The sequence below is a fragment of the Miscanthus floridulus genome, chromosome 11 (genome assembly GCF_019320115.1).
Source record: "Miscanthus floridulus cultivar M001 chromosome 11, ASM1932011v1, whole genome shotgun sequence".
NCBI classification, from domain to species: Eukaryota; Viridiplantae; Streptophyta; class Magnoliopsida; order Poales; family Poaceae; genus Miscanthus; species Miscanthus floridulus.
Window position 1 is genome coordinate 89,137,922 of NC_089590.1, and position 25,148 is coordinate 89,163,069.

Genomic DNA, 25,148 nt, shown 5'->3' on the forward strand with positions numbered 1-25,148 from the left:
GGTCGTCTGTGAGACTCTGACTCAGCTTCTCTGCAGCTACATCAACCATACGTTCAGTAATGGGCTATTGGCTCTTCTTCATCCATCTCATTTGTCTTCCATTAACCCTTTTCGAGAGCCAAACGCTATTACAAATGAAAGAACTTGCTTTTGCAGTTGCAGGTTTCATCAACCCGTCAAGATGCCCTCTAAACTTCTTCAGCAGGTTGTTTGGGAGTAGAAAGTACTAGAAACTGTCAAACTGGAATGGAGACCGTGCTGTTACTGTTACTATGCTTCGTCACAAGATAAACGCCGCAATTCCCTAAATAAAACGTTGGAGCTCAGACCCGAGATTAAGCTAACCTCTGATCATGAGTTAGGCTGTCAAAGATTTGTTGCTATCATTTTGCTTCAAAGGGTAATTAAGGAGCGGGGTTCAGAACCGGAGATTATTACCATCTCAAATCTGCCATGATCCATTGTTCTGCCGTAGCACATGGAAGCAACGAACCACACAAAGCTCTTGTTGAGTTGTTGTGAGCGCAAAGAGATCGAGGAGAGCACAGAAGGCAGTTTGTTTCAAAAAATAACAGAAAGCAGAAGCATTCATTCATATACTCAAATGAAGTAACAGAACTTTTCATCATCATCATCGTGGTCATATATTTACAACCAGGGGATCGGTCTGGGTTTCTGAAAGCTGGAACAGAGCTAGAGGACCTATGCAATGAAACTATACCTAATAATTAATTAGGGCCCCAGCAGCTGAGGTACATGACAGTCCTCATCCCCTCCTCCGCGGCCTTGTCCGCCCGCCTCCTCTCCGCCGGCGCCGGCGCCAGCTTCTTGGCCTGCGCGAAGCTGGGAGCGTTGGCCTTGGCGGTCCGGTGGAGGGACCGCAGCGCGTAGTTCCAGCGGCAGAGGCCCGCCTGGTCCTTGAGCGCCTCCACCGCGCCCACGCTCATGGCCACCATCCACGATGCCTTGGCTGCGCCCGCCATGTCCTCCTGTTTGGCTATTGGCTTGAGAGGATCGCTCGCTGATCGTTGTAGACTTGTAGTCTTGTACTGAGTTGCGTGAAAGAATCGTGATGCTGTGTTGTTGATGCTAGGCGAGTGGGTTAATATACCGGGTCAGGGCCGGCTGCGGCGGGGCGAAACAGGCGGCCGCGCACGCTGGTTTTCCAGCAAACCGGGGGGCTTCAGTTCAGGCGCCGCTGTCCGCATCCACACACCTCACTCTGCCGTCTTGCCGCCCTCGACCTGCCGTTGTTTTTCTTCTGCACCGGCCCAGCAGCTCGCCCATACCCCGTAACGGGCTAGCTACTGGTACATGGGCTGCTGCATGCGATCGAGCCGCTTCCGTCGCAATCGAAGGCTTCTTCCTGGAGACCCTCTAGTCTGATGCTGGGCCCTCGTCGCCAGAGCATATGGTCGCATTGCAGCGTTATCCGCTCGCCCGATCCCGCGGCCGCGTCCTTCTCTTCCTCACCCTCTCCAGTCTCCATCCGATCCGAGCACCAGAGTCAGACCAGAGCATAGCAACGGAGGTGCTCTGCTCACGTGAGAAGGATCGATCCAGCTGCAGGTCCAGAGCTATGCAGCACATAACCAGCGCGTGCAAGACGAGTCACGCCTCGTGCGCAGCAGCAGCCGCGCCTCTGCCGCCCAGGCCATTGCTCAGACGAGCAGCCGCCGTCCCCTGCCGTCGTGTTGCAGGTCGAGACCCAGTGACCAACGGCGTCTGGCTGGCCGGAGCTGAAGCCAGATAATTTGATCCGTTGATGCTGTAATCAAGCAGTGACCTGATCACCTGATCTGATTGCAGCTAGAGATGCAGCCTCGAGACTGGCGGTCCGGAGGAGATGCCAGGAGGAGGACAAGCAGCAGCAGCAGCAAGAAGAAGCGGCGACCGACGAACAGGAGAAAACGACCTTCCTGAGCCTGGAGGAGGCCGGGCTGGTGGAGATGTCCGGCCTCAGCACGCACGAGCGCTTCCTCTGCCGCCTCACCGTAAGTCCGCATGCTCCCACTCCCGTTCATGTCAGCTGCCGAGTAACGATTGGACGAGCATCGACGAGCAAGGATCGTTTACAGGGCTGTGTTTTGCTGCTGCTGTGTTTGTTTTCAGATATCGTCACTGAACCTGCTGAGAGTGATATCGGAGCAGGAGGGCGTCCCGATCGAGGAGCTCAACGCCGGCCGCGTCTGCGACTGGTTCCTCAAGGACAAGCTCAAGAGGGAGCAGAACGTCGGCACCGCCGTCCTGCAGTGGGACGACCCTGGCTTCTAGTTCCACTTCCACTTTCATGTTCATCCTACGCAAAACCATTTCCAGACCCCTGAACGAAGACTACATGACAATGCCATTCTATGGACGACTTTGGTGGAGCAGAGTTTTCCGTGTCAGTGCCTTACTGCCTTTGCCGGATGCTCATGGTTGACGAAGGAGACGAGCTTGAAGGCATGTTCACCTGTTCAGTCTTCATCGTACCTGTATTCTCTAGTTGCATCAATTCATCACCATGTCTGAAGGGGCATTAGATTTGTGATACGATAATCATACGATACATCCATGGTTCAGGGCTTCAGGCCCTTTTTGGGTGAGCAACCAAAGCTGAAAATTTCACTTCAGTATTTAACGAGCTGTACCAATCTCTGAGTATCTCAGTTTCAAGAATTCTGACTATAGAATGATAATTTCACGCGAATTCATCGGAACTTGGATTTGGATTCATCTTCGCAAAGTTTCTGTAGCGTTGGATAATTTCCCATGGGAAAAGAAGAGTACAGGCAAACTGACACTCGGTCAGTGGCCGAACCGCCGAAGCCAAACACCCCAAACCAAAGACGCCCTGCCCGCTCATTTCGTCGAACACCTCTCCTTGCCGCCGCCGCCCTCGTACGATGCACCGCTTCTGCCACGTCCCTCGCGGCCGGCGGCCGGCCGCCGCGCCCCACGACCACCAGCCGCTCCCGCCGCCGGAGTGGATCGATCCGTACCCGGACCTCGCGGACCCGAGCCCGTACGCCTCCGCGTCGGCGGCCCCGCCCACGCCGTCGCCGTGGCTGCCCCGCGTGATCTCCCTCGTCCTCCGCTCCCCGCCCGCCACCCTCGCCGCCGACCTCCGCGCCTTCTGCAGGACCTTCCTCCTCCGCCTCTCCCCGGCCTTCGTCGCCGCCGCGCTCCGCTCCCCGCAGCTCACCCCGCACCCGCTCCCGTCGCTCCACTTCTTCCGCTCCCTGCCCAACGGCGCCGACCTCCTCGCGCACCCGCAGCACCTCCTCAGCTGCTACGTCTCCCTCCTCCACTCCTTCGCGCGCTCCAGGGAGACCGCCGGCCCCAACGCTGCCGGCCAGGCGCGGCAGCTCGTCGCAGAGCTGCGCGCGCACGGGGACGCTGTCCTGAGGCACCTCGCGCCGGCGTCGTCGGCCTCGTTGATCCGCAGCCTCGCGGCGTTCGGACTCTCCGAGGAGCTGCTGTGGGCGTGGCAGGCCATGCGCCTCGCCGGCGTTGAGCCGTCCAGGCTCACCTACAACTGCCTGCTGGACGGCCTTGTCAACGCTGGCCTCCTTGACACTGCCATCAACGTGTTCGACGCAATGTCCACGGAAGATCGAGTGCGTCCCGACGTGGTTTCCTACAACATTCTCATCAAGGGGTACTGTCGCGCGGGGAGGACGCAGGATGCGATGGCACGGCTTGCGGATATGAGGGAACAGGCAGAGCTCGCGCCGGACAAGGTGACATACCTCACTCTCATGCAGCGCCATTACAGCGAGGGCACGTTTCCACAATGCGTAGCACTGTTCCAAGAGATGGAAGAGAGGGGAATGGGGAAGGAGATACCTCAACATGCCTATGTGCTGGTGATCGGCGCCCTCAGCAAGGACGGGAAACCATTTGAGGCGCTGGCTGTGTTTGAGAGGATGTTGAAGCGAGGTTGCCCAGCCAATGCAGCCATGTACACTGCGCTCATTGACTCGATGGGTAAGTTCGGGAGGGAGAAAGAGGCAATGGCACTCTTTGAGAGGATGAAGGCCAGTGGAGTTGAGCTTGACGCGGTCACATATGGTGTGGTTGTTAACTACTTATGCAGATTTGGCAATATGGATGAGGCACTTGCGTGCTTCAGGAGTTGTGTAGAGAAGGGTGTTGCAGTGAATGCCATTTTCTATACAAGCCTAATTGATGGCTTTGGAAAAGCTGGGATGGTTGACCAAGCAAAGGAGCTCTTCGAGGAGATGATTGCTAAAGGATTTGTGCCTGACTCGTATTGCTACAATGTTCTGATCGATGCATTAGTCAAAGCAGGACGAACAGACGACGCGTGTGCTTTCTACAAGAGAATGGAAGATGATGGCTGTGATCAAACAGTCTACACATATACCATTCTAATTGATGGTTTGTTCAAGGAACACAAGAATGAGGAGGCACTGAAGTTCTGGGACAGCATGATTGATAAGGGAATCACCCCAACAGCTGCAGCTTTCAGGGTCCTCGCCAATGGACTCTGCCTTTCTGGTAAATTCAGCCGTGCATGGAGGATATTGGATGAACTGGCTCCAATGGGTGTGATTCCTGAGACAGCTCATGAGGATATGATCAACGTGTTGTGTAAGACTGGCAGATTCAAGCAGGCCTGCAAATTGGCAGATGGCATTGTGCAGAAGGGCCGTGAGATACCTGGGAGGGTTCGAACGATGATGATCAACGCGCTTAGGAAAGCAGGAAATACCGATCTGGCATTTAAGCTGGTGCATAGTAAGATAGGCATTGGGTATGAAAGATCTGGCAGCATCAAAAGAAGAGTGAAATTTCAAACACTGTTTGAATGATGATCAATGCACTAAGGAGGAAAGCAGGAAATACCGTTCTGGCATTTAAACTGGTGCATAGTAAGATTGGCTTTGGGTATGAAAGATCTGGCAGCATCGAAAGAAGAGTGAAATTTGAAACACTAGTTGAATGAGTTGCCGATATTCTTTCTCAAAGGATGAAGGCATGTGTCCAGTTTCACTCATGGCTTCATGGGTTGGCCACATTTAGATTTGTGCGTCTCCAGCAGTAGAAGAAAATCTCAACCTAAAACTAGTTGTTAGGGGAGCTACAAACCTTTTTTTGAGGGTTTTGAAAGGCCTCATCTCCAATCAATAGAATGAGAAAATTCCATCCCCAATATCTCTTCTAACATGTGGGCTCCATTTGTCATTCAATATTTTATTTTTTCCCCGCGCGTTTGTTTCTCTTTCTCTTCCCGCTCCGAGCGACGTATCTGCTCCGCCGCCGCCCGCCGGAGAAAATTGGACCGCATCTGCTCCGCTCGCCTTCGCGAGCACTCCGCCGCCGCTCCTCCGAACAGTGCCAGTGGGGGCGCCAGGAGCATCGGCAAGGCAGCACGAGAAGCTGCAGCAAGGCGGTTCTTCCCCGCCCACGGTGATGCCCCCCGCGGCCACCATCTTGCCGTCGGCGTCCCCTTCCCCGTCCCTGGCGCCGGCAGTTGGAGCTCGCGCCAAACTACAGGTTTTTCTCAGGGGTGGGAATTGAAGGACTGGTGGAGTTGATCTTAATTACTTCGGTTATCGGCTTCGGTGTCGGTTTTCCTAGCACACCGAACCGATATACCATCTACCGAAGGAACCGAACTATGCAAAAGGGAGGAGGCAGTGAGGCACATCGCAGACAGCGACTAGCCCAGCTCACAAGGGCACCAGCGCCGCACTCCCCGTCAGGAGTCACTCCCCCGACTCCCGCACCAGCGCCGCACGGCACCCTAACCCTAGCCACCACATCGGTCGCAGCGATGACGGCGGCGGCGGGTGAAACGACGGCGACGGCGCGGCGCATCGGGCTCTGACGGCGGCGGGCCGACGGTGCGGGGCACCACGCAGGCTCCAACAGCGACGGCGCGCGGCCGCGCAGGCTCAGCCCCACCCACGTGAAGATCTCCTTCCAGTACAATGTCGGCAGCTACCGAGGAGTCCACCAACGTATGTCTTCTACTCTTCTTCTCTTAAGTTCAGACTTCAGTTATCCTTTCTTGGTTTCTTAGATCTTGCACAAATTGACCAACCTAACCTATGCTTGATCTTAAGTGGCGTGTTTCATGTTTTATTGGGGACACTGATGAAACCGTTGCAAATCAGGTGAATGAAATGATAGAGGTTGACGAAGAGGACGATCAGCAGAGCGAGGAGGATGAAGGCGAACAGCAAGAGAAACAGAAAAACAAGAAAAGGAAAGCGATCGCTCCAAGTTCAGATATTTGGGATCATTTCACCAAGGTAAAAATTGCAAATGGGGAGGAAAGAGCCAAGTGCAAGTACTGTGGGAACTTGTGTCGCTGTGATACAGAGACAAATGGAAATAGCCAACTGCAACCTAGTCATGGAAATAGTAGTGTTGGTACTCTATCTACTTCGGAGATTGATCTTGATGACCTTAGAAACAGTTTTGCTGAAATGATAGTTGAAGATGAGCAACCATTTGCCTTATCTGAACGCCCTGGCCTTAGAAAATTTTTGGCCATAGCATGCCCACAATTTACTTTACCCTCTAGAAGAACAGCCACTAGAGCTTGTGTCGAAGTGTATGATGTCCAGAAGGAAAAGCTGAAGAAGTTTTTAAAAGAACACTGTGGAAGGGTTAGCCTCGCAACTAACACATGGACATCTAATACCAACCAAAACTACATGTGTGTGACAGCACATTTTATTGACAATGATTGGAAGCTCCACAAAAAAATCATTGGTTTTTTCTTGGTAGAGAGTCATAGAGGGGAAGATATTGGAAAATCCCTAGAGAATTGCTTGGCAGCATGGGGAATTGATAAGGTTTTTACAATAACAGTGGACGATGATAGTGCAAACAACGATGCAATAAAGTACATGCGGAGGGTCTTGAATGAATCAAATGGTAGCATTGCTAAAGGAGAGTATCTACACATGAGATGTGTTGCACACATTGTCAACTTAATAGTTAGTGAAGGCCTAAAGGAAATTGATAGGTCAGTGGTTCGTGTTCGTGCTGCTGTTAAGTTTGTCAAGGGTGAAACATCTAGATTGGCAAGGTTTAAGAAATGTGCTGAATTAGCAAAGGTACAGACCAAAGCCTTTCTGACCGTAGATGTTTGCACTAGGTGGAACTCTACTTACCTGATGCTAAACACTGCACAGCAGTATGAAAAGGCTTTTGGAATGTATAGTGATGAAGACCCATACTATAAACTAGACTTAAATGACGAGAAAGATGGTCCAGGAGTTCCTGAAAAATCAGATTGGGATAATGCTAGGAAGATGGCTGGATTTCTTGAACATTTTTATGAACTTACTCTCCGTGTTTCAGTCACAAGTTGTCCAACATCAAACACTTATTTTCATGAGATTGCTGATCTGTTGCTTTTGCTGCGAGAGTGGTGTGACAGTGAGGATAGGTTATGTAGTGAAATGGGTAAGAGAATGCTAGTAAAGTACTACAAGTACTTTGGGGAGAAATATGGAGAGAGGCTGGGAGACGGAGAGAAGCGAGGAGAGAAAGATAAGGGGGATCAATTGCTGAACCTGAACTTCGTTGTTTATTTCTGTGTTGCAATTGATCCAAGGTACAAGCTTTCAACTTACATAAAGATGGTTATGATGATCTTGTTTGGTGATGAGATAGGAGAGAAATTGTGGGAAACAGTGAACACTTCTTTCCATGCTTTGTTTGAGGAGTATAGAAATATGTATGCTCCAAGTGATAATGCACCACAACAGCCCACTGAGACTCAAGAACCACCTCCAGAGAGCAGAAGGTCGTTCAAGTCTATAATTGCTGAGAAATTGAGGAAACGTGGGGGTGCAAATGCCACTACCAAATCTGAACTTGACAAGTACTTTTCAGAAGACAATGAAGAGGATAATGAAGGGTTTGACATTCTTAAGTATTGGAAGGGCAATGCTAAAAGGTTTCCAATACTGTCTCGCATGGCCCGTGATCTCTTAGCAATTCCTATCTCAACTGTCGCTTCTGAATCAGCCTTCAGTACAGGTGGACGTGTTCTTGATGATTTCAGGAGCTCACTCACACCACCAATGGTTGAGCGTCTGATTTGTGCAAGTGATTGGATTCGTGGATCCAATATTGTTAGTGTTGAAGAGAATGAAGAAGAATTGTACAAGCTTGAGGAAGGTACTTGTTAATTTAAAAGCTATCGTTCTTTTATGTTCTTCATGATTCATTTCTATCTACTCATGACTAATGTTGCATTTCATATTTCACTTGTCGTAGAACTGGGTGCCCTCACTATTCCTAAGGAGACAACAGAGTCTTGAACAAACCAAAAGTTTGATGTTGTTGCTGTCTGGAAGGAGTGTTGGTGCACTCATCTTTGATTTAATCAATTTGTGGTCACTGTGAACATGTTTGCTTGTAATAATTGAAGTTTGAACCACTGCTAGTCCGCCATCTGCTACTGGACTTTGAACTTCCATGTATTGTTGCCTTGTTGGCTTGGTTATTGTAGTATTGAAACATGAACTGCCGAAATGGTTATTGTAGTATTATTTACTGTGCTAATCAACTGTCTGTGTTTCTGTCAGTGTGCTGCAATACTCATTCGGTTGTGTTCGGTGCAGACCAAACACTGAACCGAAACACCACGGAACATGTCGGTTTTTGGTATTTGCCAGCACCGATTGCCTTCCAGCACCGAAGGTTTTTCACAACGAAAAAAAGGATTGCCCAGCCCTACTCATGGATCACTTTTTCAGCACAGGCTATCGCTATGAAGAAAAGCCTCCCCTCTCAGAGTTTGTGTTGAATCATGCGGTAGCTTTAAGTAGTTAAGAAAGCTGCCGTCACACTAGTTTTAAACTGATAATGTAGTTACATCTCTTAAGGCTTCCTCTGATTTCTGGTAGGACTGATCCAAGACAAGATTTATAGATAATAACACACTTGTACACTACTAGTGGCAAATTCTAGCACAGTTTATTAGGTTGATGAGTCTGAAACAATTTTTGCAGGGCCAAAAGGTGGACACTGAAGCAGCATGAGAACTGTGAAGGCGATGAAGAGCTGTAGCCGTCGGCAGGGCACTATTTTTACCCGGTAGCACCAACGCACGATTCACACAAGACAGGACAATATCGATTCAGACTCTTATGAGATACTTACTCGATGGGGTGTTCTGTTTAATCAGAACGACTCCTGTATTCGTTGGACGGATAAGCCTTGGAGGCAACTCCTGTCGCTAATTAGAACAAATAGTTAATTATAAAATTAATTACATAGATGGAGATTAATTTGCGATGTGAATTTATTAAGACTAATTAATCCATTATTAGCATATTTTTATCGTACCACATTATTAAATCACAGACTAATTAAGTTTAATAGATTGTCTCGCAAATTAGTCTTCATCTATATAATTAGTTTTGTAATTAGTCTAATACTTTTTTTGTAATTAATCTATTTTTAATACCCCTAATTAGTGTCAAACATCTCATGCCCGACGGGAACAAATTTAGTCATGGGAATGAAGCACCACCTGACCCAGGAAGATGGCCTAGACTCGTCTTTGGAGAATGTCCTACCTTCGCTATATTTACTGTTCAAAACAATTAGCATAAGTAAATAACTATTCAGGGAAAAGCGTTTATTTTTCAAAATAATTAGCATTACATATCTAGAAAAGTCAGAACATAAGTATTTACTATTTAGGGAATAGCGATTATTTTTCAAAACAATTGCTAATTGACTAATAATTTTAGATGCTAATTTTATATCTGAAAACAGCACTCTTTAAGTGATCCGATAATAAAACAACAGCATTACAGGTACCAAACTTGTATTATATCTTGCTGTATAAAATCATATCTTGCTGTATAAAATCTGACCAAATTGTCAGGCATGACTAATCAAATGAGAAATAGCCCTCTTCGCTTCTCTTATGATACGTCTTTTTCAGCTTATTTTTTTTAGCCGGAACAATATTTCTCTCTTCCAACAAATCCAAACAAATCAGCCAAATCAGCCCCGTATTTCAACTTATTTTTTCAGCGAAGCGAACGGAGCCGTATATTTGCTTGCCATTCTCACTGATTACAAAGATTCGGTGGGAAGATTCGAGACATCAAAAGTACACAAATAATCACAGTACAGGTCTTTCCCATTCTATTAGGAAAAGAACGCTACAATCTCTTATCTTCCGGGGAGAGGAAAGATGTGTATAAAAGTCCAATGTGCTTGGTGGCTCCTCTGTGTAGATATGAGTCTGCAATATTCAGAAGCCACATAAAATTGAATTTCAGCTTCAATATTTAAATTGCACGGTAAAGATCAAAGAATGTCAAAACACAAAATCACTTTGCTTCCATGAAACTTAGAGAAAAATGGAACTAAAAGAGAGAAATAAAACATAACAATAATGCAGCAATACTATCTCAGTCTCTGAATTCATGTCATATTAGATGCTGTTTCTCCAAGTAGGTTCTCCCTGAAGCAGGGACTGGATACATAAGCACATCCATTTTGCGGACAGAAACATCACTGAAAGCTTGGATTCTGATATGACCTCAACCAAGCTTTATGATTAAGCACAACTTTCAGAATAAAAGGAAAGAGCACGAAGCAAAAACTGAGAAGGAAATAAGGTTCTTCTGTAATGCCTCAGTTTTATCAAACGATGTCATATTTTGTACCATGTTTCCTCAAGTAGGTTCTCCCTGAAACAGGGACTTGAGTCCACAGGACATCCACTTTGCAGACTAATCATCATTGGCAGTCTCACAAGGTAATTTATTTTGCTGATGATAAAACATTAGCCAGAAGAAAAGGCATAAACATCTCACCAATGGATAATCATTACATCAGCAATAACATGCAGCTAAAGAATCAATCTGTCAACAAAGCACATCTCACGTAGACTAATGCATGCAACAAACTAAGACAAGACATTAGGTTTTATTATAAACCTCAGTAAATGCCCATGGATTTCATTTGAATGTAGGACCCCAAGTAGGTTCTCCCTGAATCAGGGCTTGAGAGTTACCTACACCTCACATGTTGGGCAACTCATCATAGGTTACTGTGAAGCCGTGAAGGTGAAAGGCATTTGGTTCATAAGCTTTCAGATATAACAGTGAAAGATAAGAAATAGCTTAACATAACATAGGCAAATATTTAATCCAAAACCACAGTGCACCAACAAAAAAACACCTCAGAAAATGCCCATAAATTTCATTTGAATGTAGGACTCCAAGTAGGTTCTCCCTGGCAAGCAGGGGCTTGGAGCTGTCTACACCTCACACATTAGGCAAATCATCATAAGCAAGATAATTGTAAGCACATTTCTCCATCTATGTTCTGCCAAATAAAATAAATATGGACAATTTCATTCAAGAACAATACCCACCAGGAAAAAAAATGCATATACAATGTTCAAAATGTTGTTAAATGATTTGTTCATAAAGCTCAGTAAAGCCCACATATCTCATTCCAATGTAGGACCCCAAGTAGGTTCTCCCTGAAAATCAGGGACTTGGAGTGATCTACATCTAATTCAAAGGGCGATTTTCATCATTGCTTAGTACAAGATTTTCATATCAATAAAACAGACTTGCAAATACAACAAAAAAATTAAAAGCTGATGCTAATAAACTTATCATAACAATAATCATCGAATATTAATCGAGCTGAGGACAAGCAACCGCAGTTGGTTGATTTAGTGAGAGATTTTAGAAGCAATACCACAGCAAGAAACAGTAAACTTCCACGTTAAACTCACCAATAATTGCTATATGCCTCCATGACTGGGCTGCCTTGAGAGTGAACAATCTCAAGAAACCAAAGGTGAGGAGAGGCACATTGACATACCACGAAACTACAAATTTGATCTCTCAACCATAATCACAGCCTAATCAAAGCGAACTGCGAGGTGACAAGCAATATATTAGTAGAGAATATAACATCAAGAGCTTGCAAGGAAAAGCTTACCCCATGTCAAGTGTTAGCCTTCTTATCCGGCGAACTAGAAGACTGAGAAGAACCAGTCGCCGCCGCAGGTGCGTCGTGGGAGCAGCACCCACCGGGGCCGTGGTGGTGGTGGTGGTGATGGTGATGCTTCTTCGGCTGCGGCTGCCGGAGAGGCTTGCGCATATCGTACGCGTCCTCCCCATCGGCGTAGTACTTAGACTCGATGTCGTGGATCTGGTACCCGAGGGTGGAGGTGTAGAGGTTGAAGGCGGCGCGGTTGGATCGGCGGACGTGGAGGGAGACGTACTCGGCACAGAAGACCTGGTCCATGGCGGCCTGCGCGGCAGACATGAGCTTGGTCGCGACACCGAGCTTGCGGTGAGAGCGGAGGACCGCGAGGGAGGTGATGTGGCCGTGGCAGGGCTCGGAGGGGTCCTCCTCCATCTTGGCGAGCACGTAGCCGACGATGCGGCCGCCGTAATCCTCGGCGACGAAGAGGAGCTGCGGCCACGAGAGCATGTGGTAGAGGTAGTACTTCATCTGGTAGTTCTCCGGCAGGCACATCAGGTTGCACGCCTGCATTGCCAGCAGGTCATCGATGGTCGCCTGCCGGATGCACACCATCTTGACCTCCGCCTAATTCTAACCTCTACTCTCTCCGATGCGGTGGATTCGGTGGTTCTCCAGCGATAGGTAGCGATGGTGATGCGGACGGCGGCGGCCGCCTGGCCTCTATTAATATAGGGAGGCTCGGGGAATTCTTGACCTAACCCTAGAGGGTAAACGGGCCGAAATAGGCCTGGTGGGCCGAATGATTTGTTGCTTACGACTATAGTCGTGTTGGGCGACCTATCTCATTCTATTTACTGTTCATTAACTACTACTGTCTTCGTTGAATTCATTTATTACTACTACTACTGTCTTCCACTAAAAAAAAAAACTACTACTACTGTCTTCGTTGGAAGGATGAGCCTCAGAGTTAGAGGATGATGAGTTGATGACCTAACTATCTTAGTTCTATTTACTGTTCATTGCAGAATGGCTAGCAACTTCTATTTACTCAGGGAAAAGCGTTTATTTTTCGAAACAATTAGCATTGATGACACCGAATTCTCAAAACTGGAGTTCTAATCGACTAATAATTTTGGATGCTAATTCAATCTGAAAACAGCAGAATGGCCTAGCTATCTTCTATTTACTCAGGGAAAAGCATTTATTTTTCAAAACAATTAGCATTGATGATGACGACGCAGAAATCTCAACACTGGAGTTCTAATTGACTAATAATTTTGGATGCTAATTAAATCTGAAAACAGCACTCTGTAAGTGATCCAATAATAAAACAACGGCATTACAGGTTCCAAACTTGTATTAAATTCTGCGGTATAACATCTGGCCAAATTGTCAGGCATAATGACTAATCAAATGAACTGTGAGAACCAGCGTTGGAGCACATGTTTTTACAAACACAATACCAATGTCAAGTATATTGTCAAGTATATTTGCTTGCCATTCTCACTGACTATAATCTTTGACCTTCTGGGGAGAGGAAAGATGCGTATAGAAAGTCCAATGGGCTTGGTGACTCCTCTCTGTACATATGAGTCTGCAATATTCAGAAGCTAGTTAAGTACCAAAATTGAATTTCAGCTTCAATATTTAAATTGCACAATGCAGATCAAAGAATGTCAAAAAAACAAAATCACCTTGCTTTCATGAAACTTACAAAATGTATCTAAAAGAGAGAAATAAAACATAACAATAATGCAGCAAATATTATCTCAGTCTCTCTGAATTCATGTCATATTAGATGCTGCTTCTCCAAGTAGGTTCTCCCTGAAGCAGGGACTTGGATACATAGCACATCCTTTTTGCAGACAGAAACATCACTGGAAGATGATTGCATGGATTCTTATATGACCTCAACTCAACTTTCAGAGTATCAGAATAAAAGGATAGAGCACAAAGCAAAAACTGACAAGGAAATAAGGTTCTTCTGTAATGCCTTAGTTTTATCAAATGATGTCATATTATGTACCATGTTTCCTCAAGTAGGTTCTCCCTGAAACAGGGGCTTGAATCCACAGGACATCGATTTTGCAGACTAATCATCACAGGCAGTCTCACAAAGTAATTTATTTTGCTGATAAAACATTGGCCAGAAGAAAAGGCATAAACATCTCACCAATGGATAATAATTACATGAGCAATAACATACAGCTAAAGAACCAATCTATCATCAAAGCAAGTCTCACGTACACTATACATGCAACAAACTAAGACAAAACATTAGGCCTTATTTATAAACCCCAGTAAATGCCCGTGTATCTCATTTGAATGTAGGGCCCCAAGTAGGTTCTCCCTGAATCAGGGCTTGGAGTTACCTACACCTCACATGTTGGGCAACTCATCATAGGTTACTGTGAAGGTGAAAATTGGATGCATTTGGTTCATAAGCTTTCAGATATAACAGTGAAAGATAAGAAAGAGCTGAACATAACATAGGGCAAATATTTAAACCAAAACTACAGTGCACAAAAAAAACACCTCAGAAAATGCCCATAAATTCATTTGAATGTAGGACTCCAAGTAGGTTCTCCCTGGCAAGCAGGGACTTGGAGTTGTCTACACCTCACGTCCTCACACATTAGGCAAATCACCATAAGCAAGCCAAATAAAATGAATATGGACAATTTCATTCAAGAACAATACCCACCAGGAAACAAAAAAAAACGCATATACAGTGTTCAAAATATTGTTAAATGCTTTGTTCATAAAACTCAGTAAAGCCTGTATATCTCATTCCAATGTAGGACCCCAAGTAGGTTCTCCCTGAAATTCGGGGACTTGGAGTCATCTACATATAATTCAAAGCGCGATTCATCATTGCCTAGGAAAACATTTTCATATCAATATTACAAACTTGGCAATACAACAAAGGGAATTGAAAGCTGATGCTAATCAACTCATCGTAACAATAAAAGGGTGTATCCAGTGCAGAGAGCTCCCGCTCTGTGCGGGGTCTGGGGAAGGGTGTCAGTGGCAAGCCTTACCCTCGCCTGTGCAATGCGAGGAGACCGCGACTCGAACCCGGGACCTTCCGGTCACAGGCGGTAAGACTCTACCGCTTGCACCAGGCCCGCCCTTCCAACTCATCATAACAATAATCATCGAATAATAAATAAGCTAAGCACAAGCAACTGCGGTGCTAGTTGATTTAGTGAGAGATTTTAGAAGCAATACCACGACAAGAAACAGTAAGCTTCCACGTTAAACTCACCAATAATTGCTACGTGCCTCCCTGATTGGGCTGTCTTGAGAGTGAACGTTCTCAGGAAACCAAAGGTGAGGGGAGGCACATTTACATACATACACTAAACTACTAATTTGATCTGTCAACCAAAATCACAGCCTAATCACAACGAACTCGGCGTGACCTGTCAACGATATATTAGGCGAGAACGTAACATCCAGAGCTTGCAAGGAAAAGCTTACCCTCCGTCAAGTGTTAGCCTTCTTATCCGGCGAACTAGAAGGCTGAGGAGAAGAACCAGTCGCCGCCGCTGGTGCGTCGTGGGAGCAGCACCCACCGGGGCCGTGGTGGTGGTGGTGGTGGTGCTTCTTTGGCTGCGGCTGCCGGAGAGGCTTTCGCATGCCGAACGCGTCCTCCCCGTCGGCGTAGTACTTGGCCTCGATGTCGTGGGTCTGGTACCCGAGGGTGGAGGTGTAGAGGTTGAAGGCGGCGCGGTTGGATTGGCGGACGTGGAGGGAGACGTACTCGGCGCCGAAGACCTGGTCCATGGCAGCCTGCGCTGCGGACATGAGCTTGGTGGCGAGCCCGAGCTTGCGGTGGGAGCGGAGGACCGCGAGGGAGGTGATGTGGCCGTGGCAGGGCTCGGAGGGGTCCTCCTCCATCTTGGCGAGCACGTAGCCGACGATGCGGCCGCCGTAGTCCTCGGCGACGAAGAGGAGCTGCGGGCACGACAGCATGTGGTAGAGGTATAACTTCATCTGGTAGTTCTCCGGTAGGCACATCAGGTTGCACGCCTGCATCGCCAGCAGGTCGTCGATAGTCGCCTGCCGGATGCACACCATCTTGACCTCTGCCTAATTCTAACCTCTACGCTCTCCGATGCGGTGGATTCGGTGGTTCTCCGGCGAGATGAAGAGGATGGTGAATTGATCAATAATCCCATGTCTTTTTTTTGCTGAGAAATCTTGGATCCAAGACATACAAGGCAGCAGTGGTCAAACATAAGTCGCGATGGTGATGCGGACGGCGGCGGCCGCCGGATCTCCGTAGGCCTTGTTTAGATCCGTTTACTTCGTATCGTTTAGGCATCGAATATTAAATATACACTAAAAAAATAACTAATTACATAGTTTACAACTAATTTATGAGACGAATCTTTTAAATCTAATTAGTCTATGATTTGACACCGTAATACTACAATAACATATGTAACAAATTAATTAGGCTTAATAAATTCGTCGGATTACTCACAGATCTGTAATCAGTAGGGGGCTTCGCTACATGTTTTTTTTATAAAAAATAAAGGATATAAAGAGTCTTTTTTTTGGAGTTGCTCAGATAGCAAAAATTATAAGAATATAAATGCATAAAAGTGAGACGTGTCAATTTCCTGATGAGCGCTGCTGTTTCACCACCAAAGTTTGCAGCGAACGGCGTGCGTGCATGACCGTTAGATCTCATTTTGTCCTTCTGTTCTAAAGCAGAACTGCACATAATAAAACAGAACTCGTAGCATCAGAAAAAAAAAGGAAAGAAAGCGGAAGTACTCAGCAGCAGCACGTTAGCAACCATAGGGTCGATTTTTTAAGTTGCAACAGTGAAATTATAGTGTTATCACCAACCGGTACAACTAATACACGAGAAACTAATACACGAGAATGGAGTTCTTTTTTTTCCAATGGGACATTGTTCTGAGGGTGCTTTGAGAGCACGGTTCTAGTGCAAGCTTATGCTCCGTCCGCAAGGAAAGGATTGGTGATCTCATCAGTTCCATCGGTCGGTGAGACCAGCATGACAGCCGTGCCTCTGCACACCTGCAAGAACCAGAATGGGATGCATGATGTTCAGATCTGCAGTTGTAAAGCCCATAAAAAAGGACCATCGCATATGCCAAAAGTAATTTATTTATCAGCGTTCAGACAATTATGTAGTTTCTTAACTTTCTTCAGGTAATGCCTGGGCCTAATCGCTAATTATTATTAGAATCATTCATCGCTAACAAACTGAGTACAAGCTTGTTAGAAGAATACAATGGCACACTTCAACATCAGCTCCCCATGCATTACTCAAATATCATAGGAATGACCGAGTACAAAGGTTAAATCAACAATTGTCAGAAAGGAATACTTACAATGAGGCCAAGCTGTCTGGTTTTCCCTGATAGCTTCAATGGATCATCTTGCTCTACAAAAAAAAATGACAAGATTATGGATCATTCCATTAAGCACTATAAACAAAAATTTAACATTGTTCCATCTGCACATGAAGCATATGAGCTTCAGACACGAGGCACATTTTTTTGAAAGACAGATATGGGGCACTATGACCCTGTTATTTGCAGAATATATAGTCCATTCTCCATTCAGTCTTTAACACTTAGTTCAGTGCTAGTAAACAGTTATTTTATCCCCACAGCTAAATTTTAATTAAACAATTAGCTTGCAAATGCTAACTGCCCAAAATAATTGAGGCAAAATGTGCTTTTAAATTGTTTCATAAGTCTTAACCCTAGCCAAGTTCAATGAGCAAACTCCGTGTTACACAATAGAACCAAAGGAATCAGAAAATACCTCTTTCATACTCGACTGCTTCATCTAGCACTAAGTTGAGTAGCTGGTCATATCCCTTTAGAGTTCCTGTCACTGGATGCATGAATACGGTGGCAGGTCAGCATTACAGAACAAAAACCAGAAAAACTACAAGAAGTTCCACGGCTTTAAATCACTGAAGGAGCTTACACAAACTTCAGCAACTAGCACAAGGGGACAATATGCCTAAGATGGATACATGAATGATTCCAACATAAAAAGGAAGTTGCAAGCCAAGAGATTGTGTAAATGACTGCAGTGAACATTCCACATTCAGGCTTCAGCCTGTTCGCTTGTTGGTTTCAGCCAGGGCTTATCAGCCATGGTACAGTATTTTTCTCTCACAACAAACCAGCACCAGCCAGGCTTATCAGCCCAGAAACCAACCAGCGAACAGGCTGACTTGTAGAACACAAAATGGTGACAACATTACTAGTTCGTTTTGATTTTCCAATTTATATATCCCTTTAGTGTTCTATAAAGACAAGCACACAAACACATACCCAGTCAGAGAGCAAGCACACACTATGTTTTAGAGTAAATTTCACAAAAAACCTAGGATTACGATCCCAAGTGTCACAAAACCCAAGGCTTTGGCATGTACTACTAATCCCAAGTTTTGTGGTTCACTAATGTACCGTCAGACAACAATGACTTATATATGACTCTTGGTATAACCAAGCACTGGGATTTGTGGTGGGTTTTGTGAATTTCACTCGATAATTTATCCAAAACAACAATACATCAGCACAAGTTCGCACAAATAAGCGCATGAACAAGGTATTTATCCCTCCGATTCATATCACCAGCTGGATAGAGACTATCGTAGGACTCCACTTAACAGTAACCAATAGCTAAACCCTGCTCAAGGAGAAGGTGCAAATTCGGAGCACCAAACTGTCCTGATAGTTACAGTTAGGAGGAAGGAATGAACGAGGGAGGGAGATGTGAAATCAACCTTGGCGGCCGCCGGTGAGCTTCACCTGGACGCCCTTGTCGACGAACTTCGCCAGGTCGAGTGCAGTCTCCTTGCGCCCAGCCTGACCATGAAACAAGCAGCACCACTCAACCTCGCATCACGCGCCACTAGAGGAATCTAAACAAGTTGAGTGTTCCGCGCACGCGGAAAAGTGGCGTCGACGCTTACCATCTCAACACGACACTAGGATGCAGCCAAATCCTTCCCGCGGATCCTCCTGTCTCCCCCTGAGAGCCGGAAATCGCCGGGAGAGTCGAGCGGATTTTCGCCCTAGCAATCGATGCGGCCGCCGCAGCTCGGGAGGACGGGGAGGGGGAGGTGGAGATGGGGAAAACTAGCAGCGAAGAAAAGCAGCTCCCCTTCCTTTTTTGGGCCGATGATTTGTTCCTGGTCAGTTATTTTTTTGGGCCACCTGTTCTTTTTTCGCGGCAATCAGTCCGCGGGGATGGGCTGGCCCACTCGCCGTTTGTGTCCACGCACCAAAGCAGCGTGGGAAAAAATCCACAGGACCTAGACCAAAATTCCCACAGGACCTTGACCAAAATTCACCTCTGCGTCTTCCTCTCCCGTTCACCTCTGACCTCTCTCGTGGCGACGACTGGGCGACCCCCGGCCTCTTCCGCCCTAAACCCTAAACCTTTCCCTTGCTGCACCTGCCAGGTATGTTCGCCCCTTCTCTTCCCTTGCTGCTTTGCGAAACCGAGCGCCCAAACCCAAACCTAAGCTATTTGGGGCTACTTGTATTCGGAACTGATTTAATCGCAAGTTGTATATACATGTATTATGCCTACTAATAACTTTGTTTTGTTTTGGAAAAAATATCGAGTCGTCCGCCCCTGTTATTTTAACTTGTGCAATGGTTGCTTTTGCAGTGCATTAGATTTTACAGCAACGGATTGATTTGGCCAAGACGTTGAGTTCGGGGTCCAATGTCCGAACCAGCACAACCTAGGTGAGTTATCCTGTTCATTACATCAGTAGACCTTGGTTTCAGGTTATGCAGAGGATTGCAGCTCTCTTGTGGTTGTTCTGTTCCAATTGCTTCCTTTGTGAAATGGACTAAATAGCTGCATGAAGCGATCAGTATGGTTGCCTGTTGTTTGATGCTGGGTTCAGGGTTCTTATACTATGTTAACTTGTCAAATGATATTGCAGGGGAGGGGAAGGCGATAGCAACACACTCCGAATACTTGTAGCAACCGACTGCCATCTAGGCTACATGGAGAAAGATGAGATACGTAGGTTTGATTCCTTTCAAGCATTTGAGGAGATTTGCGCAGTTGGCGGATCAAAACAAGGTTTGTGAGTCATATTCTGTTGACATCACTTGTTTTCCGCAGTTCTGGCGAGCCCATTCGTTGTTTAATATGCGAGAATGCATTGCAGGTAGATTTTATTCTTCTTGGCGGTGATCTATTCCATGAGAACAAGCCGTCGCGCTCAACCCTGGTAAAAACGATTGAGATTCTACGGCGCTACTGCCTAAATGATCAACCAATAAAGTTCCAGGTTGTCAGTGATCAGACAGTCAACTTCCCAAACAGGTTTCATAGATCTACATTAAAGACAACTACACCTTAGAAGCTCTTGCAGTGATGTTGTTAACTTCTGAAATTCATTTGTTTCACATACCTTTTGAGGACTTCTGAAATGTGTAGAAATGTGTGTGTGTGTGTGTGTGTGTGTGTGTTTCTCATTTTCATACGAAAATTTCTTATTGCATTCTCAGATTTGGTAAGGTAAATTATGAAGACCCCAACTTCAATGTTGGTCTGCCTGTGTTCACCATCCATGGAAATCATGATGACCCTGCTGGAGTGGTATGGCATTGTTTCTTACCATCTGAATTTTGTTTATTATACTGAAATTGTGCTTATGATCAATGACAGCTTCCTTTCATGAATTTATGTTTCTGACTGTAGGATAATCTCTCTGCCATCGATATCCTTTCGGCTTGCAATCTTGTAAATTATTTTGGAAAGATGGACCTTGGTGGCTCTGGCGTTGGTCAGATAGCAGTTTATCCTGTACTCGTAAAAAAGGTGCAGCACTTTAGCTACATGCAATATCTTAATGTTTTATGCGCTGATTCATTGCTTTCCTATTATTTCAGGGCATGACTTCGGTTGCACTATATGGTCTTGGCAACATTAGAGATGAACGACTAAATAGAATGTTTCAGGTGCCTTTCCATCTTTTTCCTTCATGACTTTGAAATAATTTTGACACTAGGACAAGAAACTGCTTAGATAATTCAAATATTACATGCCAGCTTCTTCTTACTATTGATGTCATATTTTGTATTGCAATACTTCAGACGCCTCATTCAGTACAGTGGATGCGACCTGGAACTCAAGATGGGGAATCAGTGTCTGACTGGTTCAATATATTGGTACTTCATCAGAACAGGTGGACATAGCAAATTAACAACAAAGGAAAATAGCTTGTTCAATTCTTGTTGGCCCTTCATTTTGTTTAATGAAAGCAATGTACAACTGCACTCTTGCAGGATAAAGTCAAACCCTAAAAGTGCCATCAATGAGCATTTTTTACCACGTTTTCTGGATTTTGTTGTATGGGGCCATGAGCATGAATGCCTCATTGATCCTCAGGTAACAGCTTGAGATTTTTTTTTTTTACGTTATTGAGGACTAAAAACGCTTTGTTGAGTTGTTGTTGTATGTTTTTTAAGGAAAAAAACTGGCCATGCACTCATTGTATATATACTATTTACAGGAGGTCCCTGGAATGGGTTTCCACATCACTCAACCAGGCTCCTCAGTTGCGACGTCCCTGATTGATGGTGAAGCAAAACCAAAGCATGTTCTTTTGTTAGAAATCAAGGTTTTCTTTTGAGACAACTCTCATTCTTTCTTCTTAGTATAATGATACGCAGCTCTCCTACGTGTTCGAGAAAAACTAAACTCTCAGTCATGATTAATGTGCTTGGTGTATATATTTTCTGAATCCTTACATGTTTCATAAACAGGGAAATCAGTACAGGCCAACCAAAATACCTCTGAGATCTGTCAGACCTTTTGAGTATGCTGAGGCAGGTCACTTTCGTATTTCATGCTTCACATATTAGTTAGTGAATCTCACTATTGATATTTGTAGGTTGTGTTGAAAGATGAAGCAGATGTTGACCCAAATGATCAGGCCTCTGTGCTTGAACATTTGGATAAAATTGTGAGTTTGCGTTTTTGCATTCTATTACTGAATTTTGATCCATGTTATTGCGAAACATTCAAGAATAGTTTGTTTGTTAATTTCTCTTGTCTAGCAAGATTTTGTTGATAAATATTAGTTTCAGTAAAAAAGTTGTAACTGGCTTTTCATGGGTGTTGCATTACTGAATTGCTTCAGGTAAGAAATCTGATTGAGAAGAGTAGCCAACCAACTGCCAGCAGATCGGAGCCCAAACTTCCGTTAGTTAGAATCAAGGTAATAAAACTCAACATATGACTGGGTCTGGGTGCAAAGTCATCAAGAAAGAAAGAACAGGTGATATTGCTCATTTTGTTCTGCAGGTAGATTACTCTGGGTTTTCAACAATAAACCCACAACGTTTTGGTCAGAAGTATGTAGGAAAGGTACTGTGGTACTACTGAAGCGTGCTGCCTCAATCTTACTTTAATGCTTACTTGCATGAACTTATATTTGATAATTTTGTAAGGTCGCAAACCCTCAAGATATTCTCATTTTCTCAAAATCAGCAAAGAAACGCCAGACTACAGGAGGTATTTCTTTTTTTTTCTCAAAATCTGATACTAAATCTGTTCCAAATTATGATTCGTTTGACTTTTTTGACCCCAAGTTTGACCACTTGTCTTATTCAAAAATTTGTGCAAAATATCACTTCTTTGGCTGTGGCTTGCTTTTTTAACAAAAATTCTTCAATAATGACTTAAATTTGACTATGTTTGCACAATTTTTTTTTGAATAAGACGAGTGGTCAAACTTGGTGTCAAAAAAGTCAAATGAATTATAATTTGGAACGGAGGGAGTATTTACTTATTGAGAACAAGCTACAAATAACTTGTTCATTTTCTTAATGATGAGATGGCGTGCCTTTTAACCATGCCTATCTTGTAGACCACATTGATGATTCTGAGAAACTTCGTCCTGAGGAACTAAACCAACAAACAATCGAAGCTCTGGTTGCAGAGAGTAACTTGGTACTTTTTGAACTGCATATACTGTGTCCATTTGCTCTCTGTTTGAGGATGGAATAAATGTTGTTATCCATTCTATTCTTACTGGCTGCTTCTAATTGTGCGAACTAAGCAAAAATATAATTCCTCTGTTAGTTACTTAGTTTAGCATACCAATTTGATTCAGTTGGTATATTAATTTAATTCCCATAAAGATGTCTGGGTAGAGTTTCATTTCTAGGCATCGCATAAATTCCCAGTCCATAATCAGGCCCTCTGTGTATCACATGGTCTAGATATGCGCATGATGTGCTGTGAGGATTATTTCATTTTCAATCCCGTTTCTCTGAAGTCGTTATGTGTACTTAAAATGTAATCTTTACAACAGCACACATTCCTTCCTTTGGTTTCAGAAAATGGAGATTCTTCCGGTTGATGATTTGGACATTGCATTGCATGATTTTGTGAACAAGGATGACAAGATGGCATTTTATTCATGTTTGCAGCGAAACCTTGAAGAAACCAAGGTATGATTCCCCACCATTTTCTATTGTTAGCTTTAGCTGCAGTTGGGCATATGATGCCAGAGAACAATCATAACCTCTAAACCCCAAAGCTTGATAATTTTTGCAGAATAAGTTGAGTTCTGAAGCAGATAAATCCAAAATTGAGGAAGAAGACATAATAGTCAAAGTTAATGAGTGCATGCAGGTGTTAAAGCCTTCTACTTTTCTACTCTAATCACACAATAATGTCCTGGCTCATATAGGTTAACGATTCCACATCTTGTACCCTCTAGGAACGTGTTAAGGAAAGGTCCCTACGCTCCAAGGATGGCACACGCTTCCCATCAAGCTCTCAGAACTTGGTGCTTAATTATCTTTGAGCCTTAATATCTTTTTATTTTTATTTTTGCTTTTTGTATTTTTCCACTGGGCTGGATACTGGACAGCTAATAACTCTTGTGACATTTAACTAGGATACTGGAGGTAAATCTTTTACAGCTCAAAGCAGCCTGAACTCATTCAGTGATGACGAAGACACCAGGGATACGCTTCTGGGTGCAAGATCAACTGATGTTGGACGAAAATCATCTGGATTTACTAGACCCTCCAAAGATACTTGCTGATGTTGCTAAACGTGGTGCTTCCAAAAGAGGCAGGGGAAGAGGCACCAGCTTCAATGAAGCAGACCACTCTTAGTTTCAGCCAGTCGAGGTTGTTAATTCAAACCTTTATCATCTTTCCATCTTTGAAGTTTGAACACTTTAAATTTCAATAGAATTCTTTGTTGCCTGTGGAGAAAAGTAGCTATGCAGCCATGTCCAATTGGAATAGCCACGTCAAGCCTAATTTTGCACTCAAATGCACTTTATGGAAGTTGCTGAATTTTTGCTGCCCTGCTTTCAGGCTTCAGTAAAGCTAAAATGCTCTTCTTTTGGGAAAACTAACTTCATTGCTAATTTACTAGTCAACATTTGCAGGTCAACTACTGTTATCCGTAGTGAGGATGTCTCCTCAGAGGACGAAGCAGATGCAAATGAAGTTGTTGAAAATTCAGTATGTCTATTTCCACAATTTTTATTGGTGCAGGTCTATGAAAATAAACTGGACTGCCTTGTATGCCTGCAAATCATCTCATGATCTGTTTTTATTCTTAAATGCTCTCAGGAAGAGGAGAGTGCGCAACAAGTTGGGCGTAAAAGAACAGCTCCTAGAGGTAGAGGCAGAGGCAGAGGTTCCACTGCGAAGAGGGGGCGAAAAACAGATATTGCTTCCATCCAAAGTATGATGAGCAAAGATGATGATGATTCAGAAGATGAGCCACCAAAGAAAGCTCCTCCTCGGGTCAGAGAATATCACCTCAGTGTTCTTAGTTCACATATTGTAGCCAAATTTTGTGCTGTGCTACATCTGAAAGGAAACATATTGTGTAAAATGAGTTTGTTTATTAAGATTTTTTTGGTCTTTCGCAGGTCACAAGGAACTATGGCGCTGTCAGGAAGAGATGACCCTTTAGGAAGTTCTTGCTCATGAGAGTTTAGGCTAAGGTATCTGTCTTAGAAGAGCCGGCGTGTTTTCATCAACCTGGACGTCGACAATAGTTTGTGTTGCCGTGAACTGACTGTATCTTGTGCACGCCCTAGTGTAACGGATTTATACATCCTTTAGCTGCTAAATTCCAGCGGTTGCATTGTACATATTATGCATGTCAAATGAATTTTGAGAAATCATGGT

General features: G+C 44.7%; 7 protein-coding genes, 6 non-coding genes and 1 pseudogene across 14 annotated transcripts; 3 read left to right on the top strand and 11 right to left on the bottom strand.

Annotated features, from left to right (window-relative positions):
• Positions 1 to 569: 569 nt before the first annotated feature.
• On the bottom strand, positions 570 to 1,089 carry LOC136491577 (uncharacterized). Its single transcript, XM_066487881.1, has one exon. It carries the CDS (start codon positions 981 to 983, stop codon positions 729 to 731), a length of 255 nt encoding a protein of 84 aa, XP_066343978.1. The 5' UTR covers positions 984 to 1,089; the 3' UTR covers positions 570 to 728.
• Positions 1,090 to 1,429: 340 nt separating this feature from the next.
• Positions 1,430 to 2,597, top strand: LOC136491576 (uncharacterized). The gene is made up of 3 exons (XM_066487880.1): positions 1,430 to 1,700; positions 1,810 to 1,994; positions 2,113 to 2,597. Exons 1-3 carry the CDS (start codon positions 1,580 to 1,582, stop codon positions 2,272 to 2,274), a joined length of 468 nt encoding a protein of 155 aa, XP_066343977.1. The 5' UTR covers positions 1,430 to 1,579; the 3' UTR covers positions 2,275 to 2,597.
• A 145-nt stretch (positions 2,598 to 2,742) lies between these two features.
• LOC136491575 (pentatricopeptide repeat-containing protein At1g03560, mitochondrial-like) lies at positions 2,743 to 5,364 on the top strand. The gene has a single exon (XM_066487879.1). It carries the CDS (start codon positions 2,889 to 2,891, stop codon positions 4,818 to 4,820), a length of 1,932 nt encoding a protein of 643 aa, XP_066343976.1. The 5' UTR covers positions 2,743 to 2,888; the 3' UTR covers positions 4,821 to 5,364.
• Positions 5,365 to 9,799: 4,435 nt separating this feature from the next.
• LOC136491605 (N-terminal acetyltransferase A complex catalytic subunit NAA10-like) lies at positions 9,800 to 12,777 on the bottom strand. Of its 2 annotated transcripts, XR_010768085.1 has the most exons (3): positions 11,959 to 12,777; positions 11,750 to 11,892; positions 9,800 to 10,237 (listed from the first exon to the last, which is right to left on the bottom strand). XR_010768085.1 is itself a non-coding variant. In XM_066487895.1 (2 exons), the coding sequence occupies exon 1, from the start codon at positions 12,559 to 12,561 to the stop codon at positions 11,965 to 11,967; it is 597 nt and encodes a 198-aa protein (XP_066343992.1). In that variant the 5' UTR covers positions 12,562 to 12,777; the 3' UTR covers positions 9,800 to 10,237; positions 11,959 to 11,964. The 2 variants fall into 2 exon arrangements, 1 of the variants encoding a protein (XP_066343992.1); XM_066487895.1 differs by lacking the exon at positions 11,750 to 11,892.
• Positions 10,630 to 10,745, bottom strand: LOC136495054 (small nucleolar RNA Z278). Its single transcript, XR_010768842.1, has one exon. It is a non-coding gene; the product is annotated as a small nucleolar RNA Z278 (small nucleolar RNA).
• Positions 10,936 to 11,048, bottom strand: LOC136495049 (small nucleolar RNA Z278). The gene has a single exon (XR_010768838.1). It is a non-coding gene; the product is annotated as a small nucleolar RNA Z278 (small nucleolar RNA).
• On the bottom strand, positions 11,180 to 11,294 carry LOC136495047 (small nucleolar RNA Z278). The gene has a single exon (XR_010768837.1). It is a non-coding gene; the product is annotated as a small nucleolar RNA Z278 (small nucleolar RNA).
• Positions 11,434 to 11,549, bottom strand: LOC136495052 (small nucleolar RNA Z278). The gene has a single exon (XR_010768840.1). It is a non-coding gene; the product is annotated as a small nucleolar RNA Z278 (small nucleolar RNA).
• A 481-nt stretch (positions 12,778 to 13,258) lies between the features above and the next one.
• On the bottom strand, positions 13,259 to 16,616 carry LOC136491607 (N-terminal acetyltransferase A complex catalytic subunit NAA10-like). The gene is made up of 2 exons (XM_066487897.1): positions 15,433 to 16,616; positions 13,259 to 13,543 (listed from the first exon to the last, which is right to left on the bottom strand). The coding sequence occupies exon 1, from the start codon at positions 16,030 to 16,032 to the stop codon at positions 15,439 to 15,441; it is 594 nt and encodes a 197-aa protein (XP_066343994.1). The 5' UTR covers positions 16,033 to 16,616; the 3' UTR covers positions 13,259 to 13,543; positions 15,433 to 15,438.
• Positions 14,244 to 14,355, bottom strand: LOC136495048 (small nucleolar RNA Z278; annotated as a pseudogene).
• On the bottom strand, positions 14,483 to 14,604 carry LOC136495050 (small nucleolar RNA Z278). Its single transcript, XR_010768839.1, has one exon. It is a non-coding gene; the product is annotated as a small nucleolar RNA Z278 (small nucleolar RNA).
• On the bottom strand, positions 14,715 to 14,828 carry LOC136495053 (small nucleolar RNA Z278). Its single transcript, XR_010768841.1, has one exon. It is a non-coding gene; the product is annotated as a small nucleolar RNA Z278 (small nucleolar RNA).
• A 135-nt stretch (positions 16,617 to 16,751) lies between the features above and the next one.
• Positions 16,752 to 19,093, bottom strand: LOC136491608 (sm-like protein LSM7). Its single transcript, XM_066487898.1, has 5 exons — positions 18,926 to 19,093; positions 18,737 to 18,818; positions 17,761 to 17,832; positions 17,322 to 17,374; positions 16,752 to 17,004 (listed from the first exon to the last, which is right to left on the bottom strand). Exons 1-5 carry the CDS (start codon positions 18,926 to 18,928, stop codon positions 16,918 to 16,920), a joined length of 297 nt encoding a protein of 98 aa, XP_066343995.1. The 5' UTR covers positions 18,929 to 19,093; the 3' UTR covers positions 16,752 to 16,917.
• Positions 19,094 to 19,268: 175 nt separating this feature from the next.
• Positions 19,269 to 25,141, top strand: LOC136491606 (double-strand break repair protein MRE11-like). Its single transcript, XM_066487896.1, is given in 26 exon segments — positions 19,269 to 19,417; positions 19,630 to 19,709; positions 19,913 to 20,033; positions 20,035 to 20,055; positions 20,144 to 20,301; positions 20,487 to 20,577; positions 20,680 to 20,799; positions 20,871 to 20,939; positions 21,075 to 21,166; positions 21,267 to 21,369; positions 21,494 to 21,601; positions 21,747 to 21,809; positions 21,875 to 21,946; positions 22,124 to 22,201; positions 22,288 to 22,350; positions 22,434 to 22,497; positions 22,853 to 22,935; positions 23,325 to 23,438; positions 23,545 to 23,622; positions 23,711 to 23,779; positions 23,891 to 24,034; positions 24,036 to 24,086; positions 24,088 to 24,128; positions 24,395 to 24,470; positions 24,582 to 24,758; positions 24,887 to 25,141. Coding segments are annotated over 25 exon segments (2,115 nt in total). The 5' UTR covers positions 19,269 to 19,417; positions 19,630 to 19,686; the 3' UTR covers positions 24,923 to 25,141.
• The last annotated feature ends 7 nt before the right edge of the window (positions 25,142 to 25,148 follow it).